General features: G+C 52.0%; 1 protein-coding gene across 6 annotated transcripts in view; it reads right to left on the bottom strand.

Moving 5' to 3' along the window:
* The window catches only part of LOC105487061 (regulator of G protein signaling 3), a 131,927-nt gene that overhangs the window by 18,506 nt on the left and 94,609 nt on the right, over positions 1 to 18,812 (bottom strand). Inside the window, exon 1 of one of the 6 annotated variants that reach the window (XM_011750343.3) lies at positions 13,910 to 14,213. The exons of 4 other annotated variants lie outside the window; for them this stretch is intronic. In XM_011750343.3, coding sequence (XP_011748645.1) covers positions 13,910 to 13,963 — 54 coding nt within the window. In that variant the 5' untranslated portion in view covers positions 13,964 to 14,213. Of the gene's footprint in view, positions 1 to 13,542; positions 13,635 to 13,909; positions 14,214 to 18,812 lie in introns of those variants that run through there. One more of the 6 variants, XM_011750345.2, reaches the window with a different exon arrangement.

Below are 18,812 nucleotides of genomic sequence, written 5' to 3'. Positions count from 1 at the left end.
CAGACGCCCACTGACTGTTGGGTTGGGGGTAGTGGTGGGCTGCTGGAAGTGACTTGTCCAACATCACACAGCTACTCACTGAGCAGCCAGGTCTGCTGACCCAGGGACAACCTGCAGCTCTCACTCTGATGATTCATCACAGCCACCATGGATGCCGGGCTCCGCATCTGCCCTCGAAAACCACTTCCTGCACTGGGGGGTGTAAACTGGGGTTTGCCTCTGTCTCAGGGTGGCCCTTAACAGCCAGGATTTTACCAACAGAGCACTGGACATGCAGCCAGAAGACCTGGACTGGAATCCTCACTCCATCATTTGCTAGCTGTGTGACCCCAAGCTACCCCACTCCAAGCTTGGTTTTCTCTGCCATGAAAGAGGGTGAGGATGCCTGCGGCTTCCTATGCCAGAGACTGAGGGAACCAAGTCTGAGAAAGGGCAGGAAGGCACTCTGTGAACTGTAAAGTCCTTTGAGAAAGGGAGAGGCTATTAGAATTCCTGCCCCGCATTGGACCTCCAGGCTTTCAAGATGGGCTGTTCCTTCAAGCGTGGCATGCTCTGGTTCCCTAGCTTCAGGTCCCTGACTCAATGCTAGCTTCCAGGAACCTTGACAGCTCAGCTAACACTTAGCTCTCCCAGCTCAGCGTCAGCCCAGCTCCTCCAGGTCTGGCCTCTTGACCACCCAGAGGCTGGCACACCCAGTGCTTCCTCCATCACCAGCTCAGAGACCCTCCAGGCCATTCTCTCGTCCCCTCTACCTCCACTCTCTCCAACACAGCAGGTTTGGCAAAATTCAGGAGGATGGAGGCGGTGCTTACATTAGGGGGAGCTCCAGATACTAACTTCACACTTACTTGCTGGGTGACCTTGGGCTTAACCTTTCTGTGCCTCAGTTTCCTTAGCCATAACATAGGATTTCTAGAATACAGGATTTCTAGAACCTCCTCACAATGTTGAGAGGAATAAATGAGCTAACGAGTATCCAGAGCTCAGCACCATGAGGGCACACATGAGCACCCAATAAACGATAGCTACGGTCACCCCAGCACGGTGTGGTTTTAACAGCTCCCTCCCTGAATTTCCACTGACCCCTTCTCCATCCTCTCATGGGCCTGTCTGCCTGTCCCTCAGGACCTGCTGCAGGGCCCCTCTCATCACAGTCCTGTCCACTCCGTTGGGAACCCATCCACTCCCTGGGCCACAATCGCTATCTGTACCATCTGGCTACTGATGACTCGCAGTCCACACCGCTAGCCCAGACCCCTCTCCTGAGTTAGATGCCACAGGCATTCACCAAATCCTCATGGAATAGTTCTGCATCCAGACACTGTTCTAGGCTCTGCGCATAAAGGAAGGAATAAGAAAGACACGATCCCTGTCCTTGTGGAGCCTACAAACTAGAGAGGAAGGAGGGATATTGACCAAGTCATCACTGCTGTAAACACAGGATAAACAGAAACCAAGATCTGCGGTGTGAAGGAAAACCCTCGGGTGCTGTGAGAGAGTCCAGGGGAGTGTTGGGAAGGCCACCCTGTGGAATGGGTGGAGACTGAAATCTGCTCAAGGGGCAGGGCGGGGCTCACTAGAGGAGGAAGCAGCATAGGCCAAGGCCCCAGACCAGGAAGAGCCTTAGCATGCTGCTGAGACAGAGGACAGCCGTGTGGCTGCAGCCCAGGGACAGGGATGGAGGCCTCCTTCTGCATATCCCATCAGTGCCCCCAACTCAACAAGCCTTACACTGAATGTGTGATCTCCCTACAAGTCCATCATCCCTCCTCTCATGACCCCTGTATCAATGAAGCCACCACCAGTTGCCCAAACCAGGGAACTGGCCAGCATTTTCTCCTCCTTTTCCTCCACGGCCACCCCCATGGTCAGTCCTCAAATCCTGATCATCACTTATACAACTTCAAGGATCTTTCCATTAGGGAGGTTGGCAATAAGGAGGACAGAGTATATGGGAACTCTCTGTACTTCGTGCTAATTTCTAAGGCTACTCTAAAAAAATAAACATTGAGGCCGGGCACCATGGCTCAAGCCTGTAATCCCAGCACTTTGGGAGGTCGAGGCGGGTGGATCACCTGAGGTCAGGAGTTCGAGACCAGCCTGGCCAATATGGTGAAACCCCCGTCTCTACTAAAAATACAAAAATTAGCCAGGTGACATGGTGTGCACCTGTAATCCCAGCTACTCAGGAGGCTGAGGCAGAAGAATCCCTTAAACCCAGGAAGCAGAGGTTGTAGTGAGCCGAGATCATGCCACTGTACTCCAGACTGGGCAATACAGTGAGACTGTCTCAAAAAATAAAAAAATTAAAAAATTAAAAAGTTGATTCATCTTTTTTAAAAAGAATGTTTCTACTCTCTCCATGTCCACTGCCACCACTTCCCTCCAGACCACTGTCATCTCCCATCAGGATGATGCGGGGCTCACAGTGGCAGTGCAGACCCTGCTGGCCATTCTTTGTGCTATGTCAGGGGAGCTGTCTACATGCAAACCTCAACTTGTCACTCCTCTGCTTAAAACGTTGCTGTGGCTGGCTCCCCAATACCTCTCAGATAAAGTCCAAATTCTGTAGCCCTGGAAGACCCTGGGCTCTGTCTCCCTCTAGCCTCACATCTGATCACTCCCCACCTGAAGTGTTTGATGAATGAATAAATGAATGAAAGAACAATCGCCGGGCGCGGTGGCTTACGCCTGTAATCCCAACACTTCAGGAGGCTGAGGAGGGCGGATCACGAGGTCAGGAGTTCGAGATCATCCTGGCCAACATGGTGAAACCCTGTCTCTACTAAAAATACAAAAATTAGCTGGACGTGGTGGTAGGTGTCTGTAATCCCAGCTACTCAGGAGGCTGAGGGAGGAGAATGGCTTGAACCCGGGAGGGGGAGGATGCCGTGAGCCAAGATCATGCCACTGTACTCCAGCCTGGTGACAGAGCAAGACTCTCTCTGTGTCTCAAAAAAAAAAAGAAAAAAAGAAAAAAAAGAAAGAAAGAACAATCCAGTGAACTTCACAGGACCATCTAGACTCTTAGCCTCAAAGTGCAGCCCAAGAGTCAGCAGCAGCAGCACCCAGGAGCTTATACAAAATACACACTAATTTTTTAAAAATGCTAAGGAGCATCGTAAAAATGCCTGTCTGGACCCAATCTAAGACCTACTGCATCACATTCCCTACGAATAAGGCCCAGGCCTTTTTACTTTTTTCTGACTCCCAAGACAATTCTAGAGAGTGGCATCAGGTAACAGGCAAGGTAACTGTCTGTTATGTGAGGCCCAGAGAAGGGAAGTGATAAGGCCAAGGTCATACAACAGAATCAGCACTAAAATCCAGCCCAGAACCTTGCCCAGGACCAGTTCTAACACATAAAACCCTCTCTATAATGAGGAGCCTATGCAGAAGAGGCATGACCTTGGAGCAGGATTGGGGGCTGGCAAGTTCCCTGGAGGCAGCTACCCATTCATGTTTCCCAAACAGAGGCCCAACTGCAGGAGGAGAGAGGGGCAAAGGAGGAATTCAACCACAGACTGAAGCTCCTCTGTCAGAGGTTCAGGAGGGCGGCACACCACAGCAGGGAGCGCACCCACTATACAGAAAGCAATACTGAGGAACAGAGGGTTAGCTCACCCCTGCACAGGGACAAAGCCAACACTCACGGAAAGGGAATCCCTGAGGAAAGAGGAGATAGGAGGGCCCCTCAGAAACCCTCCCTACTCTTGGCTATCGCCTGACCAAGCCAGAAGGACATGCCATTTGCAGCCTGCTGGAGACCCACCACCACCTGCCTGGATGCCCAGCTTCTCCCTGGGTGGGGAGGCGGCTCCTGGGGTCTGGGTTTCAGCACGGTGTTGCCCTGTCACCCCCCCACCAGGCCCCTTCTCCTCTCGCCTCTGTTTCTGACACCACTGCTTCAACGTGGGGTGGACTCGTAGTCTCTGTCCCCACCCACCACCCCAAACACCCCTTCGACACCTCCAACTCTCTTCTCTGAAAGGCAGGAAGTTGAGAGTTGAGAGCAGGGGAGTTCCCAGTCTCTTCCTGAGCTAGTAGTGACTGACACCTTGTAAGAAGGGGAACTCCAGGCCCCCCTGGGGCTCTGCTGAGGAATCGGTTCGCCTGTGGGATCCATCCTCACTCCCCTTCCCACCCGACACTCTGCTCTTCTGCCTGCTCCGTGTGTGTGTGTGCTGGGGCCATCTCATTTCCCTAAGCTCTCTATCCCTCAAGTCCACTTCCTGCCTATCCCTGTGAGGACTGGTTCAATCTGCCTCGGATGCCCTGGCTAGAAGGCTCTCTGCTGCCCTGCCAAGACCCAGCCTGCCCTGCTGTCATGGCCCTGGGCAGGTCCTGTTTGGCTCGTCAGAATCATGTCTGGCTTATTCACACCATTTCCCTCAAGACTTACTCAGCAAATACCGACACAGCTGCAGCCATGTGCCAGGGCCTGTGCTGGCTATTGCTGCCAAACAGCAGCAAGCCATGTTCCCTGCCTTGGAGGTGCCAGATCAATCTCTCACCCACCTGCTACCACCCTAGGAGGCTGTGGAAGTAGAGGCAGCAGGGACAACTAGGATGGCTCTGGGAGGAGGTAATGGGGGAAAAGATGGGACAGGATATTCCAGGCTGAGCCAGAGCCAGCAGGGAACATTCAAGGAAGTGGAGGTGGATGGGGCAGGAGCATGGATATATTAAGGAATTCCGATGTTACCCTGAAAGCAGTTTTACTTAGTGCTGCAGAGGTAGGGAAGGTAAAGCTAGAGGTGTTTGAAACAGATAATGATGACAAAGAGGAGAGAGAGAGAGAGATCATTAATTGAGCATCTACTGCACGCCGCACACTGTGACAGTTGCTTTATACTTTAGGCTCTACTTCCAACAATCCTGTGAGATCAGTATCATTTTTAATAAGAAAACTAGGATTTAGAGATGTTAAGTAACTTACACAAGATCAAAAAGCAAGTCAGTGGAAGAGTCAGAATTGAAACCACTGTCTGCCTGACTCCAAAGCCCTGCTCTTTCTACTCCTCTGTGATCTCCTTTCCTGCTCTCTTCACTTCCTCCTTCCCTTCCTTCAAAGGATGCTTCCTGAGGACAAACCTGGGCCAGGCTCTGTGCTAGGCAATGGTGAGCAATACCAGACACAAGGGCCCTGCTCAAACTCCACATGGTTGGATATTGAGGGGCAGGAAAATGACACCTGGTATTGGGAGGGGCAGTGCAGAATTCTGTACACCTGGTGACCCTCCCAAATCCTCTCCCTCCCGGGGCCCCTTCCAGGTGGGGAGAGCTAGAAGTGTATGGCTTCTCTGTGATGTTTTATACTAGGTTAATCAAAGAAGCTCTGCCATGCCAGGATGACCTCAGGGAAGGACACAAATAGCGCTGCAGTCATGAGGTCAGCATTTGGAAGCAGGAGGGCCTGGGGGTGAATCCTACTTCCTACCCATGTGCCACCTCCCTCACAGCCAGTATGCCGCTTCCTCACAGGGCTGCTATGGGGCATACGGAGGCAGTGCCTGGCACACAGTAGCCCATGGTGGTGCGCCTCTGCTCCTTGCCTTCCTCTCCACAGCTTGACTCTCTCATGAGTGGGCACCAGGGACCAACTCAAAAACTAAGGTTTTAACTCCAAGCAACAGCTCTGAGAATAGGGACAACTGAAAGCCAGAGGTGGAAGGAAGGAAGCCTATTGCTGATGAAGAACTGGGGCTTGGAGACCAGCAAATCTAGCTTCAAACCCTGGCTCTGCCACCTCCTAGGTCAATGCACTGCACAGGCTGCTTAACCTATTCAGGTTTCCTCATCTGTAAAATGGCAATGTGAATACTGAGTATCTACATCACAGCTCTGTGGAGAGGGCTTAGCATAGGGCCTGGCACCTAGTAAGTGCTCAATAAGCATCTGCAATTTCTATAATCATAATTGTTACTCTCATCATGATCATTGACATCATCAGCTCCCTCTCCTGCATCCAGTTCCGGGACAGGGCACTTGGCATATTCTGACCCTTACAGCAGCCTAGAACAGGAGTCCTATTAGTTGCAGGTTTCAGGGGAGGAAACTTGGAAGCTGAGAAGGCAGACGAGTCTGTGCTCAGCCTGCCCCTAGGTTGGGTCAGACTGGCTCACTGCATGGCCTGGGCCAAATCACTCCCCTCACTGGGTCTTGCTCTCCCCAGCATGTCTGTCCAGCTCTGCATCTCAGCTAGCCTAGAAAGATCAGAGTTCAGGGCCCAAGGCATAGCCAGGTCTCCTTGTGGGGGCATCAAGGGCAGGAGGAACAGAAAGGTCCCCCTTTCCAGATATGCTCCCTTCCTTTTCTGTCTGCCCCAGTCTGCCCCACTGCCCTCCTCTTTCAGGGCCTGCAGCTCTGGGGGAACTGGGTGGTGGTGGGGGTCCACCCAGAAAAAAGAGTCTTTTTCACTCGAGGACACCAGAATGGACATGTGGACATGAGACTAAGCCACAACCCTGTGGCTGAAGGTCACCCTCCCAAGCCTCTGGTACCCTTGGCCTCACTGCTGCCTTCTGAGGCAGGCGCACCCTATCTCTGCTTGGGGGTGATGTCAGGGTTAGGTTTGGCTGAATTTACCATCTTCTCCAAACCCACCCTCCTGCCTCCATCTGTCATAAGACTTTATCTTATCTCCCTCAGCCCTGCACCAACTTGCCTATATTGTTCTCCTGCTCAAAATGCCTCCATCCCTTTAGGATAAAGTCCCATCCTCTAACCCTGTGTGTTCTGCCCCCGCCAACCTCTCCACCACACTGTTTCTCCTCCTTTCCCTCCAGCCAGTCTGATACACTCTACCCTCAGGCTCCTCTAAACCTATGCTCACACCATACGTCCTGCCTAGAGCACCTTCCCCTCCCCTGTCCACCTTTAGGCCGGGCGCGGTGGCTCAAGCCTGTAATCCCAGCACTTTGGGAGGCCGAGGCGGGTGGATCACGAGGTCAGGAGATCGAGACCATCCTGGCTAACATGGTGAAACCCCGTCTCTACTAAAAATACAAAAAACTAGCCGGGCGTGGTGGCGGGCGCCTGTAGTCCCAGCTACTCGGAGGCTGAGGCGGGAGAATGGCGTGAACCCGGGAAGCGGAGCTTGCAGTGAGCCGAGATAGCGCCACTGCACTCCAGCCTGGGCGACACAGCGAGACTCCGTCTCAAAAACAAACAAACAAACAAACAAAAAAAAAAATTCAAGTGACCCACACATGTATTGCCCCTCAATTTCTGACAAAGGTGACATTGCCCTATAGTGAGACAGGCTAGATTTTGAATACATTGAATATTTATCCAGAGAAAATGAGTCTTGACCTGTACTTCATATAGCGGACAAAAATCTATTTCAAGTGGATTTTAGATCTAAATATGAAACATAAAACATCTAAAAGAATACATAAAAGTATATGTCCATAACCTTGTAATAAGCAAAGAAACAGGACTCAACAAACACTCTCCATAAAAGAAAAAAGATTAACAAATTGGACTGCGTTAAAATTAAGAACTTGTGTTCTTCAAATATACCCTTAAGAGAGGGAAAAGGCAAATCCCAGAGTGGGAAGAGATATTTGGAATGTGCATATCCAACAATAAACACATATCTACAATATTGTTTAAGCTCCTACAAATTAATCAGAAAAAAAAAAAATCCAATAGGAAAATGAGGGAAAGACTTGAACAGGCACTTTTCAAAAGAGGTCATCCAAATGGCTAGTCAACACATGAAAAAGGGACTCGACCTCACCAGACATCAAGGATGTTCAAATTAAAGCCACAATTAGATATCACAATATCTAATACCAATAATGTTGGTACGGACATGGAATAACAGGCTCTTTCATGTACAGCTTGAAGTGAGTGTATTCCCGTCACACTTTGGAAAATAATATCATGGTATTTACTAAATCTAACTCTGTACAACTCTATGACTCAGCAATTGCAAAACTTAAGTATTTACCCAACAGAAGCATCCATAGTATATCAAAAGATATGTATGAGAATATTCATAGCAGCACCATTCATTATAGTCTCAAACTGTAAACAACACAAATGTTCATCAACAGTAGATTAAACTGTGGTGGTATATACAAGGAAATACCACAGAGCAACAAGAATAAACAAAATACAACTTGATACAATATTATTGATGAATCTTGCCATCAAAATGCTGATCGAAAGAAGTCAGCATGAAATAATATGTACTCAATGATTCCATTTACACAAAGGATAGGCTACACTCATCAATGAGAGAAGTCAGGACAAGGGCCAGGTACAGTGACTCATGCCTGTAGAGTCACTACATGTGGAGGCCGAGAAGGGCGGATCACCTGAGGTCAGGAGTTCGAGACCAGCCTGGCCAACATGGTGAAACCCCGTCTCTAAAAATACAAAAATTAGCTGGGCATGGTGGCACGCGCTGGTAATCCCAGCTACTGGGGAGGCTAAGGCAGGAGAATTGCTTGAACCTGGGAGATGGAGGTTGCAGTGCACTGCACCCTAGCCTGGGCAACAGAGTGAGACTCTGCCTCAAAAAAAAAAAAAAAAAAGGAAGTCAGGACAGGGGTTACCTTTGAGGTCACAGAAGCTAAAAGAGGGTTATTTGTGGGGATTCCTAGGGTACCAGAATGTTCTATTTCTTGACCTGGATGGGGTGTATGGTTTGTGAAAATTCATTGGCTATATTCTTCTGATTTTTCTGGAAGTATGCTATACTTCGATTTAAAAGGTTTATTTTAAAAACAAATAAAACCCCTCATCCCAGTGTCTCCTCCTCTGCTCCCTGGGCTGAGGCTCACTGCTCCTCAGTGAGTTCCTTGCTTTGTACACATCTCTGATTGCGCATTCCAACTGCTTCCCTCCAGCAAAACGCTGCCGTGCTGCCTCCTGAATGCCTGCTCATGCCAAGCGCCTCACGTACATCGCTGCATTTAATTACAGCCACCCATGAGATAGGCGCTAGTGGCACTCCCACTGCTAGCAGGACACAGAGTCCATTCACATGAAACATGTCTAAGTGCTTTACAGCTATCATCTCATTTAACCCGAGGAGACTAGACCACTGCTCAAGGACATAAAGGTAGGAGAAGCTCCATTCTTGTCCAAGAGCACACGACTGTAAGGTAGGAGAGAGCCTTCCCTCAAGTCCAGAGCCCATATTCCTATACAACCTCCCTAGACAAGGAGGAGCATGAGGCTGGACTCACAAAAACAATTTCCATGGAGGGAATCACGTCTACATCTCAGAGGGGTGGATAGACTGGAATGGAGACCTGCTCTTCAAAGGGCAAGAATCTGTACAATCACCTTCAGCTTCACCTCCTGTAGGAAGCTTTGCTGAGGCTCCCAGTCTGAACTGGGTGCTTCCCTGGTGGGTCCCACAGCTCCCCCCCACCACCCCGTGCCTCTCCATTAAAGCTGTATTGTTAATGTCCATTACCTGACCATCCTGGCACTAGATTAAAGATTGGAACTTTTAGATCTATGCCTCCAGTAATTTGCAAGTACATGGCACACAGTAGGTGCTTAACACACATGGAAGGAAGGAAGGAAGGAAGGAAGGAAGGAAGGAAGGAAGGAAGGAAGGAAGGAAGGAAGGAAGGAAGGAAGACAAGGAAGGGAGAGAGGCAGAGAGTACAGTACAGAGCTGCTGCTGTTTGAATCAACTGGGAACTAACTGCAGGAAGTGAGGTCTCAGAAGTGAAGACTTCATGTTCTGGCTGGACATTGCTTACAACCCTTGACTTGACGGGTGGCACAGCCATGCCACCTCCCATTCCATAGTCCTTCTCCTGGCTGCCTCCAGCCTGCTGTCAAGGTTCCTGCCAGTCATTTGGTCCCCAGAGGCGCTACCAAGACCTTTCTCTGCCTCTCCCCTTGTTCCCTTACCCTCTGCCACCCTTCCCGAAGTCCCCAAGCTCTGCTATTTGCCCAAAGCTAACCCCAGTAAGAGGTAACTGAGGACACCACAGACAGCCCTGGTTATGTAGTGAAAAGCATGCCCAGTTCCAAATAACTTCCTGCACACCCCCCTTTCTAAGTTGGGAGCCGCTGACAGTTCTCCAGCAGCAGCCTGAGCCATGGTGCCAGGTGCAAGCGGGCTGGCCCATGGAGGGCAGGGAGAGGGGAGAAGCCCTGGCCATCTGGAGCACAGGGCATACCTGACAGCTATCCATACATCTCAAGTGATGACTTAGGCCCACTGCCAGAAGGAAGAGGGTATCCTGGGACCCTCTTCCCTCTCGTCTGTGCCTGGAAGCTCTGATTTCCCAAGAGGCTTATGGCTCTAACACCCCTCCCACCATCCTGCCCCCATCCCCACTCCAATCCTGGAAGCCAGGGTACAGCTGGTTGTGTAGGGGCAGGCAGCACTCCATGGGGCTGAGCCTGGCTGGTCTGCTGTGAGTGGCTCCAGCTTCTCCAGGCTTAGGGGGCTGAGCCATAAGCAGCCTTGTTTATTCCTGGGAGGAATGATGGTTTTCCCTAAGCAATGACATCTTGGAAACCATCTGGCTCCACAAACAACAACAAACCTCCCAGCTTCGGCTTGGGCTGCAGCTTGCAATGAGAAGCCTCCTCCTGCCCAGAGGCACCTGGGGAACAGGCTGGGGGCTGCTTCCCTGCTGCACCAAGCCCTGGCCCTGACCATTGACTCTTGGAAGCCAGGAAGAGGAAACGGCCTGCAGAGAATCAGAGAACTGGATATTTGGAAGGCACCTGGCAATACTTGGCCCAGTCCCTGGTTGCTACAAAGGGGAAACTGAGGTGAGAAACAAGGCATATTTGCCTGAGATCATCAGTAAGAAGGGACTAGAAGGTGCTGCAGTCTCCAGCCCACCGACCAAGGGCTTTGTCTATTGCACACGCTGCTTTTCCCAGAGGATAGCAGGGCTCTAGTCAGTAAGCCCGAAGGTCCAAAAGGGACATGTAACTGGTGAGTCCAGAAAAAGAGAGCCCCAGGATGAAACCTGGATACTCAGACAGCCAGTTGGTGCAGTACAGAGAGGCCTGGGTTGGGGAACCTGAGCTTTTATCTCTGCTTTCCTGCTGAGTCGCACGTCACCTCAGGCAAGTCCTTCCTCTCCTGCCTCAGTTCTCTATCTAGCTATCTATTCGGTTGGTGCAAAAGTAATTGTGGTTTTACATTACTCTTAATGGCAAAAACCGCAGTTGCTTTCACACCAACCTAATAGAAGGCAAAGAGACTGCCATCTCCAGGGCCTTAAGAGGCCACATGGGAGGCAGCTGTTGGCCCCCAGGGACCCAGCTGAGGCTAGGCACTCTCTCCTCAGCTGTGCCTGTTCTGAGGGAGCCACACAGACCACTGACTTGAGGATCAATCCCCCCAGACCTACTCTGGTTGGCACCATCCCAAGAGGGTCCAGGGAGCTGAGCTCCAACCCCCTGTAGTCTGTTCAAAGGACCTTGAGCACTGCATTTCAACCAGCCAGGGATACCCCTCCACTCGTCATGGCCCAGGCTATGTTGTGGATACCACCTAGCCCAGCATGACCCCTGAGTGGATTCTCCCTATGGTCCCTGCCACGATGAAGCCAAAATCCTCCCCACCTCACCTCCTATCAAACCCAGCCCACATCCCTTGGCCCTATGGACACAACTTTGACATTCAGAGCCTAGGCCTCTCCTAAAGGGGCTCCCTGACAGGCCCTCTATGCCAGGCACAGAGCTAGGAGATGGGCAGACACAGCTGACTTGCACGTCAGTGTTTGTCCTCAAAGAAAACCTGCCCTAGCCAGGACAATGCAAAGCCCCTCTCCAACCATGCCCCAGGCCCCTGGCCAGGTCCTTGTGACTAAGGGATGAATAAGGCCCAGATTCTGCATAAATAGGATACAAAACAATATTCATGGGTACCACCACCAATGGACAGACTCATTCTGGCTGGAATATTTGCTCTAGCTGTGGAAGTTTGGATAGAATAAGACATGGAGAGGGGAGGGGAGGAGAGGGGAGGGGAGGGAAGGGGAGGGGAGGGGAGGGAAGGGGAGGGGAGGGGAGCGGGGGGGAGAGGAGGGGAGAGAAGGGGAGAGGAGGGGAGGGGTTTCCAGGTAGCCAGAACAGCATGTGCAAAGGCAAGGAAGCCTGGAAGTGCAATGATTTCACTGATACCACGTACTTATAATCAGAAGCCCCATCAACAATTTCTGGCTTAAAGCCCTGGAGACCTCTCACGAGGAGTGGTCACTTGCCTCAACTGCCTCATCTTCACCATCTGCCTGCTTCTCAGAAGCCAGTCTGGGCTTGCAATGAGCCCTGTTGTGGAACTCGGCTCCCTGAAGGGCCTGTCCTAGGCTAAGCCACACCACGTGCTAGGGCTAGGGAAAAGGGGAAGTGCCCCTTGGCTGGGCGCAGAGGACTCAAGGGGCCTTGGTGGAAACTTTGACTATGCCTGCAGTGCCCTGGCTGGGATCCCGCAGGCACCAGCAGGGCAGCCTCTGCAGCTCCTTCCCTCGAGGAGATGTACCCACTCTAGCACTGGGAGAGGGAGCCAGATAGCCACCCAGCCAGAAGGCCTGAGGGCAGCAGGATGTGGAAAGTTTTCAAGCATCGCTGCGGGGCCTGGTGTACCAAGCTTCTCAGGCCAGGAGGGTCAGATTTAAAGTTGAATTATAATGCTTAGCTCAGGTCAGGGAAATGATTTCCCACATATCCTGTTCTTGCTGTTCTAGGAGGCAGAAGTCCTCCATCCTGGTCCTGCTCAGCCAGAGACCTGCTGCTCAAACTTGGACTAGGCTCCTCCCTTTCTGGGTCCAGGTTTATCCTCCTGCCCTGAGTCCTAGGGTTCAAGGGTTCTTCCTGGACACCCCGGAACAAGAATAGAGATGTGGGCCCTCCAGGCTGGGAAAATAATTAGCTTCTGTCTGCTCACAGTGGCCAACTCTGTGGTGTGAGCCTGTCTCTACCACCACCTCCTGCCTGATGGGTCTCAGCTGGAGCCAAGGAAGCAGGTGCAGGTCCTCTCCCACGGGGTTGGAGCTTGGAGGCAAAGCATCTTTGCTTGTGCTTCCAGTGGACATTTCAGCAGAGACCGTCTCTGGGACCAAAGGCTACCCACTGAGACTAGTTCCACAGACCATCTCTTCCCCCGCCAGTGAAACTAGACACAAGCTTCCATCCCTGGTGCCTGGTGTGTGGCCAGCACCCCTGACACAATAGCAAACCCTGCTGACTGAGCTCCCCTCCCGTGCAGTGTCCTGACTTCTTGGCCACCAAACATTTCTTGTTTCTCCCAGAAAGAAAAGCTGGCTGGCCAGCCTAGAAGTGGGGAGCAGCCAACAGAGGAAGCATCCCCCCAAACCTGCAGGGCTCCCAGCCCCTGAGACAGACAGCTGGACAGACACACACACACACACACACACACACACACACACACACACACAGAGCTATCTCAGAACAGAGCACAAATGGTTTGGTTGCAACATGCCTATCAATGGCTGCCCTGGGGAAGAAACAATAGAAACAGGGGCACAGGGTGGCTTGGACTCCCGCCCGCCACATACACAGCCCTGTCACCAAGGCACCTACCCAGCACACTCCAGCAGGAACCCAGGCGGCTCCTGGCTGCTGCTCCTGCCAGCTCGCCCGCCCGGGTCTCCACCCGGCTCCTCCCGCAGGCGGGCGGCCGTGGCTGTGGCAGCTCCTGGCGGCCGTGTCAAGCGGCCGCCTTCCCCAGACAGAGCTCCTTTGTGTCAGCAGAGCTATTTATGGACTTACCCAAGTTCCCCAGGGGAGCAATACCTGCTAGGAAAAGCAGAACCAAATGACCAGGTTCCACCTCCCACATCTAGGTAGCGCTTTAAAAACCCTTGCATCACCCATCCCTCCTCCTCTTCCTCCTCCTACTTGTCCTCCTCCTCTTCCTCCTCCTCCAGCGACTTTCCCAAACACACACCCTGTCCAGCCGGCCACCGCCACTCTGGAGAGAGGCTGTTTTTCTTTCTTCCATTAAACAGAAAACTCTGTGGTTTCTCAAAGCACTTTCATCCGAGATGGAGTCCGGGATGTCTCAAAGAAGAGTCCTGGGCCAGCCCGTCCTTCTGCCCACCCTGCGAGGGGCCCAGCTGGCTCCCGGGTTACATGCTCACACGCATGGGCTGTGGGTCCCCTGCGGCTTGTCCCCAGGGCCCAAGCTGGCCCCAAAGTGCTGCTCCAGGGGGAGAGGCGTCCATCCCTCACAACAGCACCCCGTGGCACTGGGATCCCTAGCAGGCTCCACCCCACACACATCCTGAGGGCTCCCAGGCTGGGGCAGCGCAAAGCCGCCTCCAGCCAGCCTGCCGGCAGCCGCTCCCTACAAGACCAAGCCAATCATCACCGAGGCTTCCCTGTCACACCCCCACCCCGATGCCGTTCCTGTCCCAATGGGAGGCTACAACTGAACCCAGGGTCCTGAAGCCAGCACACGCTGACTTCCAGAATGTGACCGCCCCCGGGGGGGGGGACGGGTGGCAGCTTCAATCCCTTCCCAGCACACAGCTGAATCTTTGAATGCTAAACTCTGGGGAATCCTAGGTGGAAAGAGAACTTGGGGCTTCCTCTCCCGGAGACAGACAGCTGGGAGGGCAATTTGGACTGTAACAGCCCATTACAATTAGTGAATGACAGCGACATCCCCAAGGAGGAACTGCGGGGGCAGTGGAACAAGTCCTGGACTGGGAGGAGAGGGTCCCCAGCTCCAGTTCCAGCTCCAGCACTAGTTGATTGGGTGTCACTGAACAAGTTCCTGCCCCTCTTTGAGCCTCAGTTTCTTCACCTGTAAAATGGGGCTGCTAACCTTGACCCACCCACCTGTGGGATGAATAGAGGATTCTCTGAGCTGGCTCTTGGCTACCCTTTCTTGACCATGAACTCCGTGCCAGGCCCTGTTCCCAGAGCTCTGCCTGCATTAATTCACTGAATCCTCACCAGCAGCTTGTGAGGAGGACTATGATTATCCCAGTTACAGATGAAGAGTTCGAGGTACAGAATGGCAAAGGAAGTTGCTCACAGTCACACAGCCAGTTGGCTGTATAGCCAGGACTGAAAACTACTTGATCCTACTCACCTTGCCCACTCTTAACCACCATACAGCCCGACAACTGCAAGACGCTGCTGTGCCAGCACAGAGCTGTTCTCTGGCACTGCAGCTTGTCACGATGTCAACAAATGTACCCTGGGCTGTCCCTGAGACCCAAGTTGGGAATGCCCAACATGTGACTGGCTCCCACCAGAGCAGCAGGCATCCTGGGATGATGGCACAGAGAAAATGGACTGAAGGAGCCTCTATTTTCCCGTGCCCAGCCCGCCCACCTTGGCCACCTAGGCTGAAGCACAGTCTCTCTGTCTCTTTCTCTCCCTATGGTAGAGACCCCCCCAGGGTCTCGGGATGTTTCTGCCTGTATCCCTGCCTCTGTCTATCTCTGACTCTCTGTTCCTGACTCTCTCACACACACAAGCATACACATGAACACTGCTACAAGAAAACATTCTTTATCAGGTCGACTCGGCCTCCTCTGAGTTGGTCACTCACAAACTCCAACCAGTGTTTCATCTTGTCCCTGGGGGCAGAACCAAGGCAGTCCTTGCAGGGCCCAGGAACCTTCTAGATTGGAAGGCTGTCATCCTGCTGGCTCCTGAAAAGCAGGATTCACCCTTGGCCTGGGAAGCTAAGGAGGTGAGTCTCAAGAGATGGCCAATTCCAATGGAGCTGACCAATCACCAATGAGGCTGGCTGGTTTCCAGGATGGAATTTCTGGTGCATGGGATAAGATTTTCTTAAGGTGGGGAGCCTGAATATAGGATTCCTTCATGTCAGAGGTGCCCTTGAGCTTCAGCTGAGTTGTCACCTTCTTTCAATCAACAAACAGTTACAGAGCATAGACTGTGTGCCAGGCACTGTGCTGGGCACCAGGGATGTGGTGGAGAACTGATAGGCTGGGCCCTGCATTCACAAAGCTGACAGTCCAGTGAGGGAGGCAGACATTAGCCATGCAGTGAGACTAATGACTCCAAAATTACACCCTATGCTGTGATGGGCAAAGCAGCTCTGCCAACCCAGTGTGCTAGGTCCAGAACGAGTCCAGAATACATTCATCAATGCTCTGGACCATAGTATGGTGAGGAAAGGGTAGAGCAGCTCAGTGCCCCAAGGCCCAGAGCCTGCCAGGCCTGGATAGGAGAGCATCCCATGACTGGAGGAGCCCTGGGGCAGCCACTTCCCTCTGCCTCCCATAGCTCCAGACACAAATCAGCAGGGTTGGGGGGCCTCCCAGTGTATAGCCTAGGGCAGGATAGGGGAGTCACTGGCAGCCAAGCTATCTAAGCCAGAGGGCCCTCAGAGATCTTTCACTGTTGTTTCCCATTTACAGCCAGTGAAACTGAGGCCCAGAGAGGGAAAGTAGCTTTCCCAAGGAAACACAGAAACTGAGTGGCAGGGCTGGGATTGCTAACTCCCAGTCCAGTGCTCCTTTCACCACATCCCAATGCTTCTCAGAGGTACATAAATGATTGTGCTGTTCAGTACAGGATAAATTGGGATCTCGAGAGTGGTAAGATCTAGGCGGCCTACAGGCCCAGGGGTCAGCACCCGGGCACTCAGGACCTGGGCCCCAGTCACTGATCCACATATTTCACATAACAAACACTTATTTGACACATGATAGCACTGATCTAAGTACTTTCTGAATACTGATTGATTGATTGATTAAATCCTCATAATCCTATCAGATATGATTTCTTTCTTTCTTTCTCTTTTTTTTTTTTTTTTGAGACAGAGTCTTGCTCTGTCACCCAGGCTGGAGTGCAGTGGCACGATCTTGGCTCACTGCAACCTCCGCCTCCTGGGTTCAAGCAATTCTTGTGCCACAGCCTCCCAAGTAGCTGGGACTACAGGCGTGCGCCACCACACCCAGCTGATTTTTTGCATTTTTAGTAGAGATGGGGTTTTGCCATGTTGGCCAGGCTGATCTCGAACTGCTGCAGGCCTCAAGCAATCTGCCCATCTCAGCCTCCCAAAGTGCTGGGATTACAGGCAAGAGCCACGCGCCCGGCCTCAGTTATGATTTCTAATATCCCCATTTTATGGATGTGTAAGCAGAGGCATAGAGAGACTATGAAACCTGCCTAAGGTCACACTCTAGTAAGTGCAGGGCTACAGATGAAGCCCAGTTCACTTTCTACTGTGTCCTGCACCATGGCCCAGGGCAGCCCATGGAACAGATGAGCCCATCAGTTACACGGAGAACTGTACAGCCCAACCACACAGGTCAGGCACTGTGCTGGGCCCTGGGGATGTGGTGGAGAACAAACTCCCCACTGTTCACACAGGTTGGCAGCAGCTCCCAGGGCTAGAACCAAGGAGGTTCAGCAGGGACCCGCCTCCTATTTTTGGAATACAGTACCCTCAAGCAGAGCCTAGGTCTTTAGACAGAGATGCAGCAACAGCCTGGGATGCAGCCAGGTGCCAGAGACAGGCTGTTCCCCTACAGGCCACACCACAGCGAGGTTTCCACTGTCTTCCTTTACTGCTTCCACTGCGTGAAGACTAATGCACCTTGTGAGTTTATGCTCCCAAGACCCCATCATGAGCATGTAATTCAGCACTTTGGGAGGCGGAGGTGGGAGGATCATTTGAGCCCAGGAGGTTGAGATCAGCCTGGGCAACATAGGAAGACTCCATCTCTACAAAAAAAATAATAAATTAATTTTAAAAAATAAAAATTAGCTGGGTATGGTGGTGTGTGCCTGTGATCCCAGCTATTCAAGAGGCTGAAGTGGGAGGATGCTTGAGTCCAGGAGGTTGAGGCTGCAGTGAGCCATGATAATTGTGCCACTGCATTCCCACCTGGGTGACAGAGCAAGACCGTGTGAGAGAGAGAGAGAGAGAGAGAGAGAGAGAGAGAGAGAGAGAGAGGGAGAGAGAAAGAAAAGAAAAAAGAAAAGAAAAGAAAAAGAAAAAGAAAAAGAAAAGAAGGGAAGGGAAGGGAAGGGGCCGGGCACAGTGGCTCACATCTGTAATCCCAGTAGTTTGGGAGGTGGAGGCAGGCGGATAACTTGAGGTCAGGAGTTTGAGACCAACCTGGTCAACATGGTGAAATCTCATCTCTACTAAAAATACAAAAAAGTAGCTGGGCATGGTGGCATGTGCCTGTAATCCCAGCTACTTGGGAGGCTGAGGCACAAGAATTGCTTGAATCTGGGAGGTGAAGGTTGCACTGAGCCGAGATCACATCACTGCACTCCAGCCTGGGCAACAGAGCGAGACTCCATTTCAAAAAGAAAAAAAGAAAGAGAGAGAGAGAGAGAGAGAGAGAAGCCAGGGAAAGGTGTGGTCCCAGGAATTCCAGAGCACTTCAGAGTAAGACTAGCCCCTTGCCCCTACTAAGCTGCTTAGCTTTCATCACCCCCAGACACCCCAAGACTGTGCTGGGTACACACCGGCTTCAACTTCTGCAGAGCCCTGCCACTGTCCCAAGTCACTACAGAAGAAAGTGACTACCCCTGGCTGCTCTTTGAAACTCTGTGGAAGTGTCTGTACATGGCCACCCCAGTCCAAGCTTTGAATCTGCTAACTCGCTTAGAAAGTTCTGAGCTTTTACTTCCTGGGGCTCACAGCCCTGGTTTGGGGGTCTAGAGATTCTATGCAAAAAGGCCCTCCCACTGCAGAATCGGCCAAGAAACGTTAATTAGTTATTTCAATAACCACTGAATCCCTGCTCTGTGCTGGAGCCGGTACTAGGAACTAAGGATACAGAGCTGGCCGGAGCAGCCCACCCATAGGATGGAACTTGGAGACGGTCATGGCAGATGAAGCCACT

The sequence above is a fragment of the Macaca nemestrina genome, chromosome 14, assembly GCF_043159975.1.
Source record: "Macaca nemestrina isolate mMacNem1 chromosome 14, mMacNem.hap1, whole genome shotgun sequence".
NCBI lineage: Eukaryota > Metazoa > Chordata > Mammalia > Primates > Cercopithecidae > Macaca > Macaca nemestrina.
Note: the sequence above shows the minus strand (reverse complement) of the source record. Positions and strands in the feature narration are given on the sequence as shown.